Source organism: Antrostomus carolinensis, unplaced genomic scaffold (genome assembly GCF_000700745.2).
Source record: "Antrostomus carolinensis isolate BGI_N321 unplaced genomic scaffold, ASM70074v2 scaffold3924, whole genome shotgun sequence".
In the NCBI taxonomy this organism is placed as follows: Eukaryota; Metazoa; Chordata; class Aves; order Caprimulgiformes; family Caprimulgidae; genus Antrostomus; species Antrostomus carolinensis.
In genome coordinates, this window is record NW_010309914.1 from 38596 (window position 1) to 55754 (window position 17159).

The following is a 17159-nucleotide window of genomic DNA, read 5'->3' on the forward strand; positions in this document are numbered from 1 at the left end:
AAAAAAAAAGACAAGGCTAAAAGTGGAAGAAGAGATAAAAGAATGTGTGGGCTTTTACTTTAAAAAAAAAAAAAAAAATAAAGAATCTGGAAGACAGAGGACACACAGGGAGAACTAACAGCCAGTGTGGCTGCTGATGCCATTGAATTTGAAACAGCATCTGAAAAACCAACTCTTTTTTCCCCCCTCACAAAGTATGGTGAAGGAGTCCAAAATAGAGCAGTCCTTCAAACCTCAGGTGCACTCTGGGACGCTTGAAACTTAGTAGCCATATTTTTCATTGAGATGAGTCTTGCCATCACCACTTTGACCTAATGGACAAAGAGGAAGAGTTTAATTTTTTCAACCCCAACCATCATCCAAGATAAATCTGTATCCAAGTATCTAATAGTCTCTTGGTAGCACCAGTCAGACAAACACAAAGAGGCTAAGTCAGACTGGGTATTACAGTTCAAATGGTCTTTTGATTTATAATTCCTCTTAACCTTACTAATAGTGTCAAGATTACATCATATATTGCTGGTTTTGGTGTGTTGGGTTGGGTTGTGTTGTGGGGTTTTGTGGGTTTTTTTGTTTGTTTGTTTTTTTCCTTTCTGCTGTTGTTATTATGCCAGTTTACACAAGAAGATAAAGTCTGATTATTAGCAAGCAGGGACAGATAAAGGTGCTCCCTCCTATGGACACAGCTCACTTGGCTATCCCTAGGATCAGACCTCTGAGTTACTGAATCTGCTATTTTGTTCCACTGGATTTATATGCCAGAGAGGTGTAGTCTTTTCATTGAAGGATGATTCACCAGATTATAGTTTTCTTCAGTGAAATTTATTCTCATTTTTCTTATTCCCTTCAGAGCCTATCTATAAGCCTGCAAAAGCTTTATAAAGATTATAGTAATGAATCTACCAAATGAAAGCTAAGCTTTGAACTATGAAAACCTCAAGGCATGAAAATGAATTTTCCATTTTAGATAAACTGAAAATTCATTATGCTGTTTAAGAATAACCTCACTTAGCTAAAAACTCTCTGGAACTAAGTAAAAAATTCGTTCAACTTCAACATATTTTGGATGCATGCATCAATTACTCAGTGCCTTCACCAAAGTGTTACCAAACCTTCTCTTCAAAACACATGACCCAAAGTTTGTATTCCAATGATTTTTGCAAAAAGAAGATTTTCAGATTTCACAGACTTCTGTGAAAACTCAGAATGCTAAGACTGCTGGAACTGTACATCACTGCAAGACTTGCATGGCGATACAACAAATAGGGGACATAACATGCCAGAAAACATCAGGTTCTGGGTAAAGTATTCCTGAATTACTTTTTTCCTCAAGAAGTTACAAGGACACCTTGAGTACTTATTAGGTAGATTCTTGAGTTACAAGACTAAAAATGGCAAGGAAATGGTTGGTACCTGCAGGAGGAACCCATATGCAGTAGTCTGGGTCATCATCTGGGTACTGTGAGGAAAAAAAAGGTTGTTGGACCTGCAAAAGGAGAAGAGATTTTTAAGGTGCTGCGTCCCTCCAGCAGTGTGTCACAGCCACTAAATCTCTCATTAATTCAGAGACAAATACTGAAAGGTGAGGGTTATTTCTACAACAGTCAGGGATGAAAACAATATAGAGGAAAGAAGAACTATCAAACTGTTGCAGTTGTTATCCCGCAACGTCCCGTCCGGTCGAGGAGGCACAGAGACAAACACACACCCCGTCTCTGGGCCAATGAGCACTGACACCAATATGAGGATGCTGCAAATGGCATTTAATGCTGTGCGACACAGTACTATATGGTGTGGGTTCACTACGTCACTTCCGCCTGCTTACATCACAGGCTAAGTGCTATTGGCTACTAGGAGAGAGAGGGGGGTGTCTTACCTTTCCGTACAGCCCGATATCTTCCAGTCACGAGACCCTATCTTACTACACAAACCCTCAAATAGATCCAGTTTATACCCAGCAGAGTCACAGAATAACAGAAATGCTGGTTAGATGGGACTTCTGGAGGTCATCTAGTCCAATCTCCCCATCAAAACAGGACCATGGCCAACTGTCCACTTCTGATGACATCTTGTCATCCTAATGTTTGGTAGAGTTGTTTGACACAAAATTTGTTTATGCAGGGAAAAGCTTTACAGTAGGATTTTCCAGAAGCGCTTTACTAATTTCAATGTGCAATCCCACTGAAAACTTCGAGTTTAAGGCGACTTTCATATTGGAGTATATAAAAGTTCAGCTGTTATATAAGGGTAACTTAGTTTTTCAAAAGAAAGAAAACTCAATTTTTTAATGTCTCACTCGCATCACTGAAATGTTTAAAGCAAACTGAAACAGGTCACTTGCAATTCCACTGCTGACACAGCAATGTCTTTTTGTTCCTAGATTTTTAAGTTTTGCCACATCAGCATCATTTTCTCAGCAACTTTTGTTTTCAACAACTGCAGGGAGCTATAAAAAAACCCCATAAAACTGTAGAGTGCAATACTTAAGAGCTCAAAATGTACCCAAGTTACTCAGCACTGATTTGCAATAATCTAGTATCATGACGCAGTCTTAAGTTATGCAGTTGAAGCAATTTTTCATTCCCTCAAAAACTTTCCTTCCCCAAATTAACCTCCAAAACAGCTATTTTGGAAGACTAATGTTTTCCAAAATGTTATACTGCAGAGTTTAACAGTTTTTAAATGTGGTATGTGAACAGTCACTTTAAAATTGTTTTTCCAGTTTCACATGATTCAAGGTTATTCCTCAAATACTAAAACAGGAAAAAAAAAACCCCAAAGCTGACTTCTGGTTGGTATTTTCCATGCAAGATCTGAGCCCAAAGGCAGAGACAGCTTGTGGCAAAAGTGATTTGTGATGGGAGAGGGAATACAGCTAAGCCAACTGGTATTTGGAGAATGCTCAGTGTTACAGTGAACTCTGTGCTGATGAGAGCTGCTGACTTGACTGCCTCAGCATGAGAAGCCGCCTTGTTCTCCCATATTCATATGGTAAATGGTATAATTTGGGATTTAACAGTATAAATTTACTCTTGCTTTCTTTACCAACACACTTTATAGGCTAGCAACAAAGGACAATTCTAAAGGTTGTGCCTACCTAATCCTTGGGTCCTTTTCCAGCACTAACAAGGCAGCAGTTAGCACACACAGGCTGCAGGGAGTTAGTTTCTTTAAGTAAGTGGTGCAGGGCTAAAATTAGATGGCCATCACAAACAAAATTGTCATAACAGTCAGAACTCATGGCTCACCAAGTGCTGTAATCCTCTTTGATGGCAGTCAGCAGAAGGGTGGGATGCCCTCCAAAGGGAAGAACCTCACAGTAATCATTAGGCTAAGAGAGCGCTGTCAGAGAAGTTCCCTCCCAGCTCCAGGAGGGCAACAATTGCCTGTGTTCCAAAACGTGCAAGGCTTATAAACTTTAACATTTTAATACAAATCTTATGCACAGGAGGAACACTGTCTGGTACATCTACTGATATTTATTAAAAATTGGGTTGCACAATACAATAATCTCTTAGACTTCTCTCTTTCCACATCTACAGGGAAGGATAAGGTTTGGTAACAGCAATACAGACTAGCTACAATTTTAGTCCAGCATGTTCTGTGTCAGCTAATACATCCTTCCCAAGCTAGTCTCCAAGGAAAGATTTGCAATGCTATTCCTAAAGCCCAGAGAGCACCTATGTGCTACAACACTTGTGATACAGGAAAAGAAGCAATTAGCAGAGGCTAATTGCAAAGTGAAATTAGCCTCGGCTAATTAGGTGAAAAAAAAAAAAATTGTGATTGAATTGAAAGCCTCTATCATGCTTGAAATGCTGTGCTTTACCTTCTCATTGGAGACTCCAAAATCTGTGTCCAGTGGCAGTGTGTGATTCTATGTTTGGCTCTTAGTCATCCAAAAAGCACTACTATCACCTAGTCATACTCAATCAAAACATTATTATTTCACTAATAAAGAATATACTAAATGATTCCTTGAAACTCTTAAGCTGCAGGAGTCATGGTGTCATAACTGACCTTGCTTGAGCTATTAATTTTCTTAACTTTCTCAGATGTCTCTTCAGGTTCCTTACATACTGCCTCGGATACTGAGAAGAAAGAAGATTTGTTTTATGACACATCATGAATGAACAATTCTATCAAAAATAGGTTCATAGAAAGTTCACATAAAAATGGATACATTTAAAAGGAAATCCAAGACAGCTCGCTGCACCAAAATTCATACTTAAGATTGCTGAACATGTTTTTGTTTTTCATAGATTAATTTATGTTTAATACGCTGTCAGTCACCTGCTTGAGTGCAGCTGAATAAGGTCCTATATTTGGGATTCAGTAACATACTTTTAGTTAATGGCAGATGTTTATTTTCAAAAAAAGATATCCTCTATCTGTAACCACTGCTGTGACTGATTTGGAAGTAAAGAGTAGGAAATGTGCAGGACCAACATTTTTTTTTTTTTTAAAAAAAGGAATTTTACAGTAACATAGATGAGAGGAAGACAAAGATAGAAGAATGCCTGATTGTTCTGCCACTTAACCTGTGAAGTATTGAGACTTCTGTGGGCTAAGTCTATGGATGAGGTGATGAGGACAGGATGACATATTCTGAAGAGTCCAAGTTATGAAAAAACAGACAATTTATACAGATCTCTTCCAAATATTCAGTCCACTAAATACAGTCGTAATTTTGAGGATCCGATTTTGGTTTTTGTGTACATGTAGAGGGGTCACCTGAGTCATTAACAGACAATTAGCTAATGCTATGTAGCATTTGTCAGTTTATAAAAGGAAAGCTATGTCCTTCTGTAGTGTTGAGAGCTACTGCAAGAAAATAAGGGGGGAAAAAAGCATTATGCTTATGCTTCTAAATTAAAATAATTTTTCTTCTCTTCATGCAATTTTTTTAAAAGCAAAGGATCTCAAAGCAGTAAATGACTATGAAAAGCAAGGGGAACTGAGAAGTAGTTGAAGTGGCCTCTCCTCACCACACCCTTACCACTTCCCAAGCAATATACAATCCTTCATTTGAATTCCAGATTCTTACTTGAGACTCTAGATTAGGCTTAGGTTCCTTCTACTGACAGAAGATGAAAATGGCTCCTTTAGACAGTTTCTAAACCCACGTGCTATGTACAATAGAGTCTAAATTGTACTGCCCACCTTGAGATTTCTCTTGTGAGGGTCCCATCTGAGATTTATTCCTTAGTATCTTTGGCTCAGGTAGAAAATTAACCCCTATTAAAAAAAAAGAAATAGTTAGGTGAGCACTCTGCAGTAACCCTGATGAGTGGAGTACTAGCATCCCTGAGACAGTGCAAAAGAGAACTCTTAGCTACATTTGTCTCAGGAAGAACTCTTCTCTCAAAACTCCTCCAAATTATTTCATTCATCAAGTTGACCACAATAAAAATAATAAAGAAATTATAATATTAAAGAAAAACTTGTGACCAGTTAAAATATACATTTCAAGAGTGACCTGTCCAGCATTAAGTCAAGAAGTTAGAATTAGGTTTTTGTCATCAAACCTAGCATTTACTGAGAAACATAATTTTTGAGTTTTCAAATGCATCAAGACAATATAGAAAAGGATGAATTGGAGATAAACCACAGAGATACAAGAAAGATACCACTTCATTACCACTTTAATAATTATTTTTCCTCCTTACAAACAGATCTGAAGCTTTACACAGACACTTGTTTTCTTATTAAGTCACTCTCCCTGCCAACAATACATTGTAGTTGTTATCATATGGATATTCAATCTAAACTAAGAGGGTTTATCAAAATAGGACCTTTCTCAAGTCCAGGAGATTTCTTCTATTTCACCAAAAGCATGAAAAACTGACTGCCATGCAGAGTTTCACCTGAAACTCATCTGCTGACACACATATTCTGGACTCATGGCAAAAATCTATGGAAAATAAATCTGCTGGACAACCTGTGACTCAAACTTCAGGAGATTCACATAGCTCTGAAAAATTCAGTAGTAACAGACTCAGCTTCATTACTGGAAAGATTAAAACTAATGGTTTACCATCCTGAAGAGATTTTAGATTCTTGTCATTGCAAGGAAAATCATCAGCAGCATTAGTTTCTTTTCCTGTTTCTTCCTCTGTTGCCATTTTCTTTTCAAGTTTTGATGCTCTGCTGTTTATTGCATCTACTTCTTGCTCCTCCTCCATTTCTTCTTCTTCTTCCTCCTCCTCTTCTGGCCCATCATCTTTCATTTTTAACAAGCTTTCAGGGATCTCTGGACGCTTAACAGGCAACTTCTGAAAGAGAAGTTGAGCATCAAGGCTAAGATAAAATGGAGGTAGATGTCACAGATGTTCATTACAGGAGAAAGCACACATATTACTGTCATAGAGACAGCTGTAAGGAAAAACCCTCAGGATGAAGAATAGTTTAGTTTTAAGGAAGAGTTATTAGTAGAGATGGAAGATGAAAAAATATATCCAGTCCACAGACAGGGAGTGCAGTCTTTTTGTAAGAGGGATGCTGGAGAATGAATCAATCTTGGATATGATCTTAGATAAAAGATCAAGAAAAAACAAAAGAAAGTAAAGGACCAGCTGCTGAGGTATAGCAGTGGTTCAGTCTGATGTCCTCAGACTGCCTCCACTTGATCCGCTGCCTTTGGACCACAGCCGTGCCCCAGGAGACTGACTGTACAGGGGCACAGAATGGCAACTCCTGGCAGCAAACGGAGTCCGACAGCCACTGCTTGCTGCCCTGTGCACCTTCCACTGATGCAGGCTTGCACCTCCTTGCTCTTCCCATATGTGTGAGAAGACATGGTTGCCACCGACAGTCTCCATGGCCTGAGAAAGTGTTTGAGAAACAGCCTCTGACTCAGCACTTATGAGTCCAACTTACCCCTAGGCTTCCAGTTTTGAGCTTGAATTTGCTCCCCCCTTTCATTGCACCAAAGAGAGGCAGGGTAATCTTTTTAGGCTTGTTCTCTGCTTCTAGATTGTAACTCCCAGTCCTAATAAAAATTAGATACAAAGGAAAACAGTGTACAAAGTATCACACAAGTCTTATATTTAAAAATGCAAGAAAATCTGCAAGTTAGAAGTAGATATATAATAATTCTTACTTGCAGCATCCAAGGAGGAAGCTGCAGGAGATGACTCCTCCATCCTATATATATGTCGCAGGGTTCAGACACTTGCCATAACAGGAAGCAATAAATAAGGGGAAAACAAAAAGTGTATATCCCCCAGACTCCATCAAATTCAATTGCACACACATACTTATCTACATAATATATTTATATAAACACACTAGGAGGCCAAACCTCAAATTAAGTAAATTAATTAACTAATTAAACCTCTAATCAAGCTGCCACTAGCAAATGATGAACCCAGTACACACCTTCTTGAATTGCAGCAGTGTTGCTAGGCAGTAGGTTGAACAGCCACTACACTTGACTTCCAGGCACATTTCACAGAGTGAAAGTGGTTTTCATGTTTTACATAATAAGCGTAAAATTTTTCAGTTCCTTTCGGAGGCAGGTTGGGAAAAAACTTAACAAAGCTGACACCATGCTTCCAATCTCTTTCCCCTCATTCCCCTCCTGTGTAGGCTTATCTCACTCTACTGTTGTGGTGCATCTTCAATGGCCAAAAGGCACAGAGGCTCTTGAAAGAGATGAGCCAGGTAGTTTGGAAGGCCCTCCTGCTTTTGTGTTTGGAAAGCTATCTACTTACTGGGCTTGCACAACTGCCCATGGACAAGAACAACAGTAAAAGTAATCATTTTAGACTTCAGCCAAGACTTACTGGGGCTTCAGCTCGGGCAGCTCTGCAGGCTTTACAAGTTTTATCAACCCTTTCAGTCTCTGTTGCTCTTTCTTCAGTTCAAACGACCGCAAGTGAAGCTTCTTTCGTGCCACGCTGTCTAAGGTACATCCTGATTTTATTTCGGTCATGAATTCGTCCAAGGAATCTTGAGCTGCTTGCTGGGACTGGACTAGGCAAGATAAAGGGAAGATACATATTGTTACAGGTAGAAAGGTGAACTCATCAAGTCCTACCTTTAGAGAATAAGGTATGTATGAACAACTATCCTTCCTGCAAGTTTCTGTTGAATGGTGAAATAATGAAGGTTGTTAGCTCTGGAAAGATGAAAGCATTTATCCTAACAAAAAGCCTTAAGCCTAACAGTAAACCTTAATCCAATTATATAACAAAACCTCTCTTAAAACTGAATGTTTATTTATAAGTGTCTCTATTCTAGGTTGTTCATCTCACTTCAATATCGACTGTTCCTAAAAAAGTGGCTTACATGTTCTTTTTGTAGTCATAGACTGAAAAAACACAGCTACAAAGAATCCCACATGACTGCATGGGAAATCCCATTTTGTATTTCCTGGAATGTTTATGTAGTAACATTTGCAAGGCTCAAAATGAATCAACACATGATGCTGCCTCCTACTCCTGGATGACCGAGTGCATACAAGAATAGTTTCATATGTTAGGCCAATCACACAAAATTTGCCTTTGTTTTGACTGGATTTTCTAACAAGAAAAATTTGCTCTGTATTTGAAAAAGAGTAACAACAGTCTTTCTACTCCACCTGATTTCAAATATTAATAACTCCACGCATACTTGATTAATTAAAATAAAACTCGAGGAAAAACTAAAGCTCTAATGACTAGGGAAAATAAATACAGAATTCTAACACATGGATTACAAAAAACCCAAACAAAAAACCCCAGGAAAACTAATTCTTGGGCCTGAACAATGCTTCAGAAGTTTCTATATTGTGTTCAAAAATATCGTGGAGGCAAATGAAGAAAAATGTTGTTGCTTAGAATTTTAACAAGCCTTTTGGCAGACATTCTTCTGCCTGTTAATATTGTATGAAAAGTGGCAAATCTGATATTTATTTGCTGCAGTATATGAATTTATGTGTATATGCACAAGAATAGTTATGCGACCAAGGAGTTTACATGTTTACAAATGGACTTAATTGAAAAGGATACTGCTTATCTAGAACAAAACAGTTTACGATTTGCAAATATATGAAAGCCATAACAGTAACTGTTCAAAGGTACACAGAATTAAAAGGCTCCAAAAGATAAGAAACAGTTGTAGCATCCACCTCCATGCAAATATATATGATGACAAACATGTTATAAAAGAAATTCAGATAGAAATACTCTTTTTTCTATGAATGGAGACAAAAAATCATCAGTGAAAAAGTATTGATAACAAACAGTCTGAAACTCCCAGCAGGCAGGAGCTAAGGAGAATGATCATTTGATTTAAACACCAAATTTCAAAGATAAAGTTTAGTATCTAGACAGATAATTCAGAACAATTAAAGGTACAGCTCCAGAGCTCGCTTCTTTAGCTGTGGAACAGTGTAAGAGAGCTTCAGTCAGCGAGTGATCTTCATCCAGTCAGATTAATGTTCTTGCAAATAGGATTCTCTGCTTGATTTCACCAACGGTGCCTAAGGTTAGGTAGTTCAGCTTACAGGGTTACTATTAGCATTCAAAATCTGATGCAGCCGTTTTCTACACTATTGAAGTAAAATTTGACATTGCTGGAAGGTGAATCAATCATGGCAATTATACTTTATATTCCAGGGAAAAAAGCTATAGGGCTATTTACTGCACCATGAACTTATTGATAATTTTTCTTTGAACAGGCAACCAAAGATGAGACTGAAGAGCTCTCTGTACTTGATTTTCATTCAGCTGCATCAGTGAACGAGAGATACCACGTCAGTCCATCAGTAGTTAGTTCTAGTGATCTCCAGAGAATAATTTCTGAACTTCTACTGTGATCTTAGACAACCACTTAATTCCTCCAAGTGCTTGGTAAGAGGTGTTGCAATTTAACCTGTTATTCACTCACTGGTCTCTCTACACTCTTGCCATTAGGCTACAAATAATAGTTTAGAGCAAGCAAAAGTGTGTTAAGGTCTCAGAACAGCATGTAAGGCAGCAGCTTTGCCAGACAGCTTATGACAGCGGTAATAAGAATCACCCGTGATGAATACACATGCTCCTGGCTTACATTTGCACTCAACATCTGTGATTAACCCGAGGCATACAAAGAAACCAGGGAAAACACAAGTGTCTAGAACACACATATGCAAAGTACCTGATGATATAATATTCACTATTTTTTGTCCAGGCCTAGTTCTAGCAGATTTGAATCCAATGCTGAGTTACACTGAATGGCAGTTAAGTGCTGAGACTGCAATTTTTCCAAGCCTCTAAACTAGCTGTGTAACCAGTTACAATGTACTAAACCATAATAACATAGAACTAGATGCTGTTAGTAGGTCTATAAATGAACTGATTCTTCCTTCTCTCAGCCCTTACTACAATATGATATACCAGTCTTGTTGAGAAACAGTATCAGTGGAAACAAAGGCATCATAACATAGGAAAGCTTGGAATTACACATCTCACACAATATAAAGCATTAGCTTCTCCTGCTAGTTAATTGTTAACTGCTTATCAGTACAGTCATGCTGAAAACAATTCCTTCCAACATGCTGAACCAACCCATTGGTTAGAATGCCCAGTGGAACACTAAGGTTTTCTGAACAGTGATCTGGGATAATCAATCACCAACAAAACTGTTGATACAGATGAGTTTCAGTGTGGGGCTGAATTACTAGAGAGAAACATACCTGCATAATGCATAAAAGATAGCCCAGCTGCCAGATTGCTGCTAGGCTTCCTGGAGAGAAATTCTTCTGACAACCTGACACTGCAACCTTTACTAATGCCAACTCTGTTAAAAAGCTTTGTGTATAAAGAACCAGCCTAAACACATTTCCTTCCTTCATGCCTTCCTTTTATTCCACACAACATCAGCAGTAAAAGAAAGCAAATTGCAGCTATTTGTATCACAAGCTTTTAAATCTAAGTCACTGGCAGATAAAGTCCCTGCTTTGGAAAGGCTCTGCCTCCATACACAAAGACATAATCCTGGCACCCTCCTAAGCTAGCAAGTTCACTGAACATACGGGCTAAGCATCAACTGCTTTGACTCCACATTTCTATTTTCCCACCTTTCCTTTTTGCAATAAGAGAAGTGAAATAAAAGATATTGTCTCTTATGTCAGTTGTTTGTTCTTCTCTTATAAACGGTTTTGGAGAGGGTAGGAAAAAAAAATTTTCCTCAAATTAGGTCAGTTTCACTAATACAGGCAGATAAACAGTAATAATGCTCACCCCTCTCTTTTAAGGTGCATTTGCAATAAGAGAAGTGAAATAAAAGATATAATCTCTTATGTCAGTTGTTTGCTCTTCCTTTATAAATGGTTTTGGAGTGGGTAGAAAAAATGTTCCTCAAATTAGGTCAGTTTCACTAATATGGGCAGATAAACAGTAATAATGCTCACCCCTCTTAAGCTCCTTACCTTGACTTATATGTTGCAGATATCCATAAGATAAGTTTTCATCTCTTTACTGTTCTTTGTGGAAAGGACTGTGATCAAATAAAGACTTACCTTTCCCTGAAGCCTTCAGCTTCTCTGTTATCTCAGAAAGCTCATTTTCAGCTTCATTTAGCTTTCTGACCTATGAAAGAACAATATGCTTAGAATATCTTTTAATCTTCTTAAAATCCTCTTTTAAAAGTTACTTAAACATCCTATCAAATTACCTCAATTTTCCTACTTCTGATCTTTGATCAGGAGTTTCTGGGCTCAAAAAAATATAGTCTAGATTTTTCCTAAACAATTTATCAGCCCTTTCACATGCTGCTCAAATAATTTTCTTTCTACAACACAAAAATACATACAATGCTTCTGCAGCAATGTTATACCACCACTGTGATTCTCCAACCCTCCCTATCCCTGCTCCCCCACCTCAACCCTATTGTCTGTGTGGGACTTTTAGTTGTCATACCTTTGTCAGTCCAGGCTGCTTATTCTTTGAAGCAGAATGAGATCTTTCTTTGGGATGTGCCCTGTGCACTTGAAAACTTGCAATTATTTTCTGATGGTTTAAAACTATTTTAAAAATATCATGTTCTAGTGCTTCATTCATCCACTGTTGTGATCCATTAAGTAGAAGGCAATACTACACAGTCAAAAGCAAGGTAACATGCTTCTACTTTAATAAAGTAAGCAATTTTTTCAGTTATTTATAGATATTGTCCACAAAGCAAAAAAACACCGTTCAGAGTTGCAAAGTTCTCTTGCCTCCCCTAGTTTATGACAAATTAAGTCTTGTACACAGTGAGAGAACTCAAGGACTGAAACCTGTTCTCCAGAGAAGGGAAAACACAAGCAGCTGCAGACTACTTTTCTGCAGATTGACTTGGTCTTTAAGCCATGACACTTCCTGGTAATAGGGTAGTTTACTCTCTTTAGCCAGTCATCCTCTTTGCTAAAGGTAGCAGATATGTGCTGGTTAGTAGCAGTCACAATGATGGTTCATGCAATGTGGATACTAAACACTAAACTGGAATAACAAATCACTTTTTGCTGCTGTTGTTGTTAAAAAGTTCTAAGGTTTCTTCCATATTGCATTTTTTCCCTTCTCAGAACCTTAGAAAGCCTCTTATTCTACAATCATCAAATCTTGTCTGATTTTATTGCAACTTGGCCAATTAATACCTAAAGGTCTGAAATGATACTAGTTGTTCAGGCTACCAAAAGGATCAATAAGTATTTTTGATTTTCCTTCTTAGTAATAATACATGCATGAGAGAATAAGCCTGACATGCCATAATTCTTCTTACCAGGGAATCATAAGTGTCTGGTTTTTCTTCGATTTTACCAGCTTTTTTCATTCTGTTCAGTCGTTTCTTTTCTACAGCACCAGTTCGATCAAGAAAGGTGTCATCATCACTGTCATAAAAATCCTCATCTTCCCAGTTCTTTGACTTCCTTTTTCGGGATACTAGGAAATTTAAGGGAGAGTGCAAGAAAAAATTATTTGCACACCACTGAGCAATAAAACAAATTCAAGACAGCAATCTCAAATCCCTGGTTTAGGGCTTTTAGAATGAACTTGGCATTTGTCTGGTTATTTACCTGCTTCTTGCCTCAGTACTCCTCGAGCATCGAGCAGCCTGCAAGCTTCCAGAGCACACTGTATCATCGCTTCCTTCTTCTTTCCTGAATGGAGAACCTCTGCCACCAACTGCTTCCCTGATGCGTCATCCACAGGCAACCTGTTCATTTCAAAGGAGCAGAGGACAGCTCCAATGCAAACAGCTTTTTATGGATGCTACTCAGATATTGTATTTATCACACTGGCATTGTTCTTTCCATTTCACTCCAGTCCTTTTTTGTGGGTTAAGTATTTTCACTTTTTATTTCATACAGTACTAATCAAAACACAAGCATGAATTTCCTAAAGCACGGAACTAATTTTTTATCACTTGTCTAAACAATAATTCTTCCTATATTCATTCCATTAGAAACACAAGAAGTTAAAAGGTTAAACATCAATACCCAAATCATTTTAAGCACCAGTATCCTGCATCCATGTAACACCAGTACTGAAGCAAAGGTTTCAAAGCAGTTCAAACATCATTGAAATGTTGTACCTATCCATTTCAGATCTATCCTGTTGACTTAATTTCCACCTCACCTTCTCCTGTCTAATAAAAGAATGATGTTAGTGGCCTCTTGCAGGATCCCATCTGCCTTATACCACAAAAGAAAAAAAAAAACAACCTGCCTTATGCCATAAAAGAACTGAAATTAGGTACACAGGAGAATTGTTTTTTCCTCTCTCTCATTAGTAATTAAAAAATATTGTCACTGAGTTTCTTCTCTTGTATTTCAATTTAATGTATTTCTCAAAACAAGGGGAATTGAAAGAATCTAGACTCCTGCTTTTCTGATTTTCATCTCTAAGGAGCACCAAATGCTGCCAGACCAGAAAGGAGTGCAGACACTGAACGCAGGTCTCAGCATCAGGGCTTAGGTTTAATTCCAGCTGGCCTCCTTGTCAAGTGTGACAAGACAATTCCTTCAGCTTTCACTTGTGAATTCAATGAAGCCAGCTTCTATATACAAAAGTGAATGGAGATATACATACTTGATCCTGCATAGCCAGCTATTGTGCCCACGATCATCATATTCATATACTAACTCTTCTCCTAGAGTGGAAAAGAAAGGAAGTTGATATAGTTATCAAAATTGAAATAAGCAGGAATAATCTTTACAGCAGAGAGGAATGTCATGGTTAAACAAAACAGATAAAATGCCCTTGTTACATATCAAAGGGTAATTCAAAGACTGAATTTTGCCCCCTGCCCCCTCCTCCACTTTTTTTTTTTTTTTTTTTTTTTAAAGCCATGGGATCTTCAGTTGTTATTATGCTCATTTGGTTGTTTTTCACAGTTAAGGCTTTTTCAGATAAAAAATCTGGAAGCGGCCTGCTCAGGAATATGTAGTTCAAAGAAAAAACAATCTTGCAACTGTATGTATCAAAGTAAATGACACTGAAGTAAGGACAGTTCACAATCTGGATTCACAGATACTGTTTATCCTGAAGATTATTTTTTCACTTTAGCAAATAATTGAGTCATCTCTAAGTTTCGCTAGCAACCATCAAAAGTTTAAATTAATTCATTATTGCCTTTTGACTTTTTATACTTTCCAATTCTGTCTCACAATCATGGCAATCTCCAAACAGAATAGTCTGGAATTAGATGGTTTTGGATTGTTCAGCATAGCTTCAAAACATGGGTGTGGTTTGAGTGTCACTCCAGAGGAATACGAAGTGCTCTCTGCAACTCCCAGTTTAGAAATCAGTAACTAAGTCTCAGATCTACACTGGTGAGCTAAGTTTTTGTGATAGTTTCACTGGGCTAGCCCCTGGCTAGCAGCCAACCCAGCCGCTTCCAACACCTCCCACTTCCCCCCACCCCCAGGGGATAGGGGAGAGGATTTGGGCAAGGATAAGGAGACCTGTAAGTTGAGATAAGAACAATTTAATAATAGAAATAAAAGAAAACTTAAAATAATACTAATATTAAAATAGTAGTGATAATTATAACAGTAACAAAATATGCAAATGAGTGACACAGTGCAACTGCTCACCACCCACCAACCAAGCCCAGCCCATTCCCAGATAACGATCCTGGAGGAGCGACAATCCTGAACTGAAGCTGCAATCCTGGAAGAGTGAGAGCCCAAGTGAAAGCCAGAGAGAGCTAAAAGAGGAAAAGACCCTCACTAATATACTGGACAAGATGAGATATGATATGGAATATCCCATTGGCATACCCAAGTGCCAATTTAGCTTATTAATTTAAATATTCCTCACCCCCTTAGATTTTGCACTTGTAGACTAACAGAACACAAAGTCCTTCACTTCCAGCAACAAAAATGAAATCACTGGTACGTTATCAGTGTCTCTCTCATAACAAGTCCCAGCTGAAAGCAAAACACAGCACTATTCTAACTACTAAATAGAAACCCAGCTCTGTTCCAGCTAAAAACCAGGACAGTTTTATTAAAATAAAAACCAAACAACCCCCTCAAACTTGACCAAACAACAAACCTTACTCACAATGTAACAGAAGAGTTTAGCTCCTACACCTTACTTCCCAAAGGAAAACATGAGGACATATGTCACACTTTGCTGAACAGAAAATTACTTTAAAATTAAATAATTAGATTATTAATTAAAAAATTTAAATTAATTTAATTAAAAAAACAAAGTACCTTCTCTGTCAAAAAAGCCCTGTAAGGCCTTCCTAGGATCTTTCATATAGAAGGCATCTTGTACATCCTGAAAATCAATAGCAATAGGGTTTTCTTCCACCTCATCCTCCTCAGCATCCTCTCCTAGAAGACATACAAAAAAATATGGTGAAATGTTAGAAAGAAAACATCAGTATATTTCAACTTTTGCTAGTTTGAAAGAAGCATCAGCTACATCATCCTAAAATTATTTCCCTTAACTTGAATGTTATTTCTGCATCCAACCAAAAACCATGGTGCTTCTTTATGGCTATTAGTTATCCCATGATAAGACACAGTTTTGCAGATGAATGTCACAGCAGTTGCACCACTTTCAAGGGTTTATGTGCTTATATATTTCCATTCAAAAAACCAACTTATTTTGTACTGAAAAGCTTATTAATTACTATTTATCTAGCTTTAAGATGTGTGCTTCCTGTTTAAAGACAGCTATACCACAGAAAAGTTTCAAGCAATCAAATTTCACCTCCCCAGCAAAAGTGTCAACATTGTCACAGGAACAAAACACACAACATTAACCTAATCAGTTTCATGGCATTTCATAAGTACAGGCAAATCACCCGCACCCTGATTTTAAAAGGAGCTCTAGAATACTTCTCACTGGATATAAGCTTGCCTTGTCACAGCACTCTTTTCTTTAAAAGGAAAAGGACTAACTTGTATGCAAGAACTTTCACTGAATTGGGACACAATTGGTATCCAGCTGGAATTTCAACCCTAGTATCCACAAAAAACTGGCTTAAAGACCTTCCAAGGTGTATCAGCTGCTTTATGCATCATCACTTACCCATTCCCCACGAGCAGCTCATATCACTGTTTTGACTCCTCTCACTTCTTCTCTCCTCTTTTTCACCTTCCTCATCAGAGTCCTCTCCCAACATTGTCTTTTCTAACTTTGCTTGCTGCTGCTTACGCAGGGCCTTCAGCTGTGTCACAGTTAGTTCTGACTCAGACTCCTGGTCCTCTTCGGGTCCCTACATCACAAACAGTAACTTTACAAAAGCATTTTTTAAAACAAACAAACAAAAAGTAGTGTTTACAACACACATGCAGGTTACGTACAACAGCAAAACCGAATCATTACAGTGCTTTTCAAAAAGTAAAATTATTAGACCATTTGTTACGGTCTGCATCCTCAAATATCTTAGTGTTAACATCCTTTCTAAAGAGGGGGCAGGGGGTAGGAAATGCGCATTACTGTATGGGAATTCAATCTCAAATATAACTGTATTTTAAAGGCAGAACACAAATTTTTTTTAGCAGTACCACATGGGAAAATTTGAGGAACAATCAACTACAACCTCTGAAGCACGTGTAGAGCACTCCAAGCGCTTTCTAAGTTCCTACAATTAAAAACTCCCCTCGATCACAATGAAACATTAGCGGTTTAGTTTCCTGATGCCTCGCACTGATGGAGACGCTGTCCTGACACATCACACGGATGGAGAGAAAT

At 38.0% G+C, this 17159-nt stretch overlaps 1 protein-coding gene across 1 annotated transcript; it reads right to left on the bottom strand.

Annotated features, from left to right (window-relative positions):
• Window positions 1–261: 261 nt before the first annotated feature.
• Window positions 262–16695, bottom strand: SLC4A1AP (solute carrier family 4 member 1 adaptor protein). Its single transcript, XM_010166220.2, has 13 exons — window positions 16494–16695; window positions 15668–15790; window positions 14034–14094; window positions 13019–13158; window positions 12724–12884; window positions 11486–11555; window positions 7788–7977; window positions 6880–6991; window positions 6038–6275; window positions 5164–5238; window positions 4021–4091; window positions 1414–1486; window positions 262–311 (listed from the first exon to the last, which is right to left on the bottom strand). Exons 1-13 carry the CDS (start codon window positions 16585–16587, stop codon window positions 262–264), a joined length of 1458 nt encoding a protein of 485 aa, XP_010164522.2. The 5' UTR covers window positions 16588–16695.
• Window positions 16696–17159: the final 464 nt, after the last annotated feature.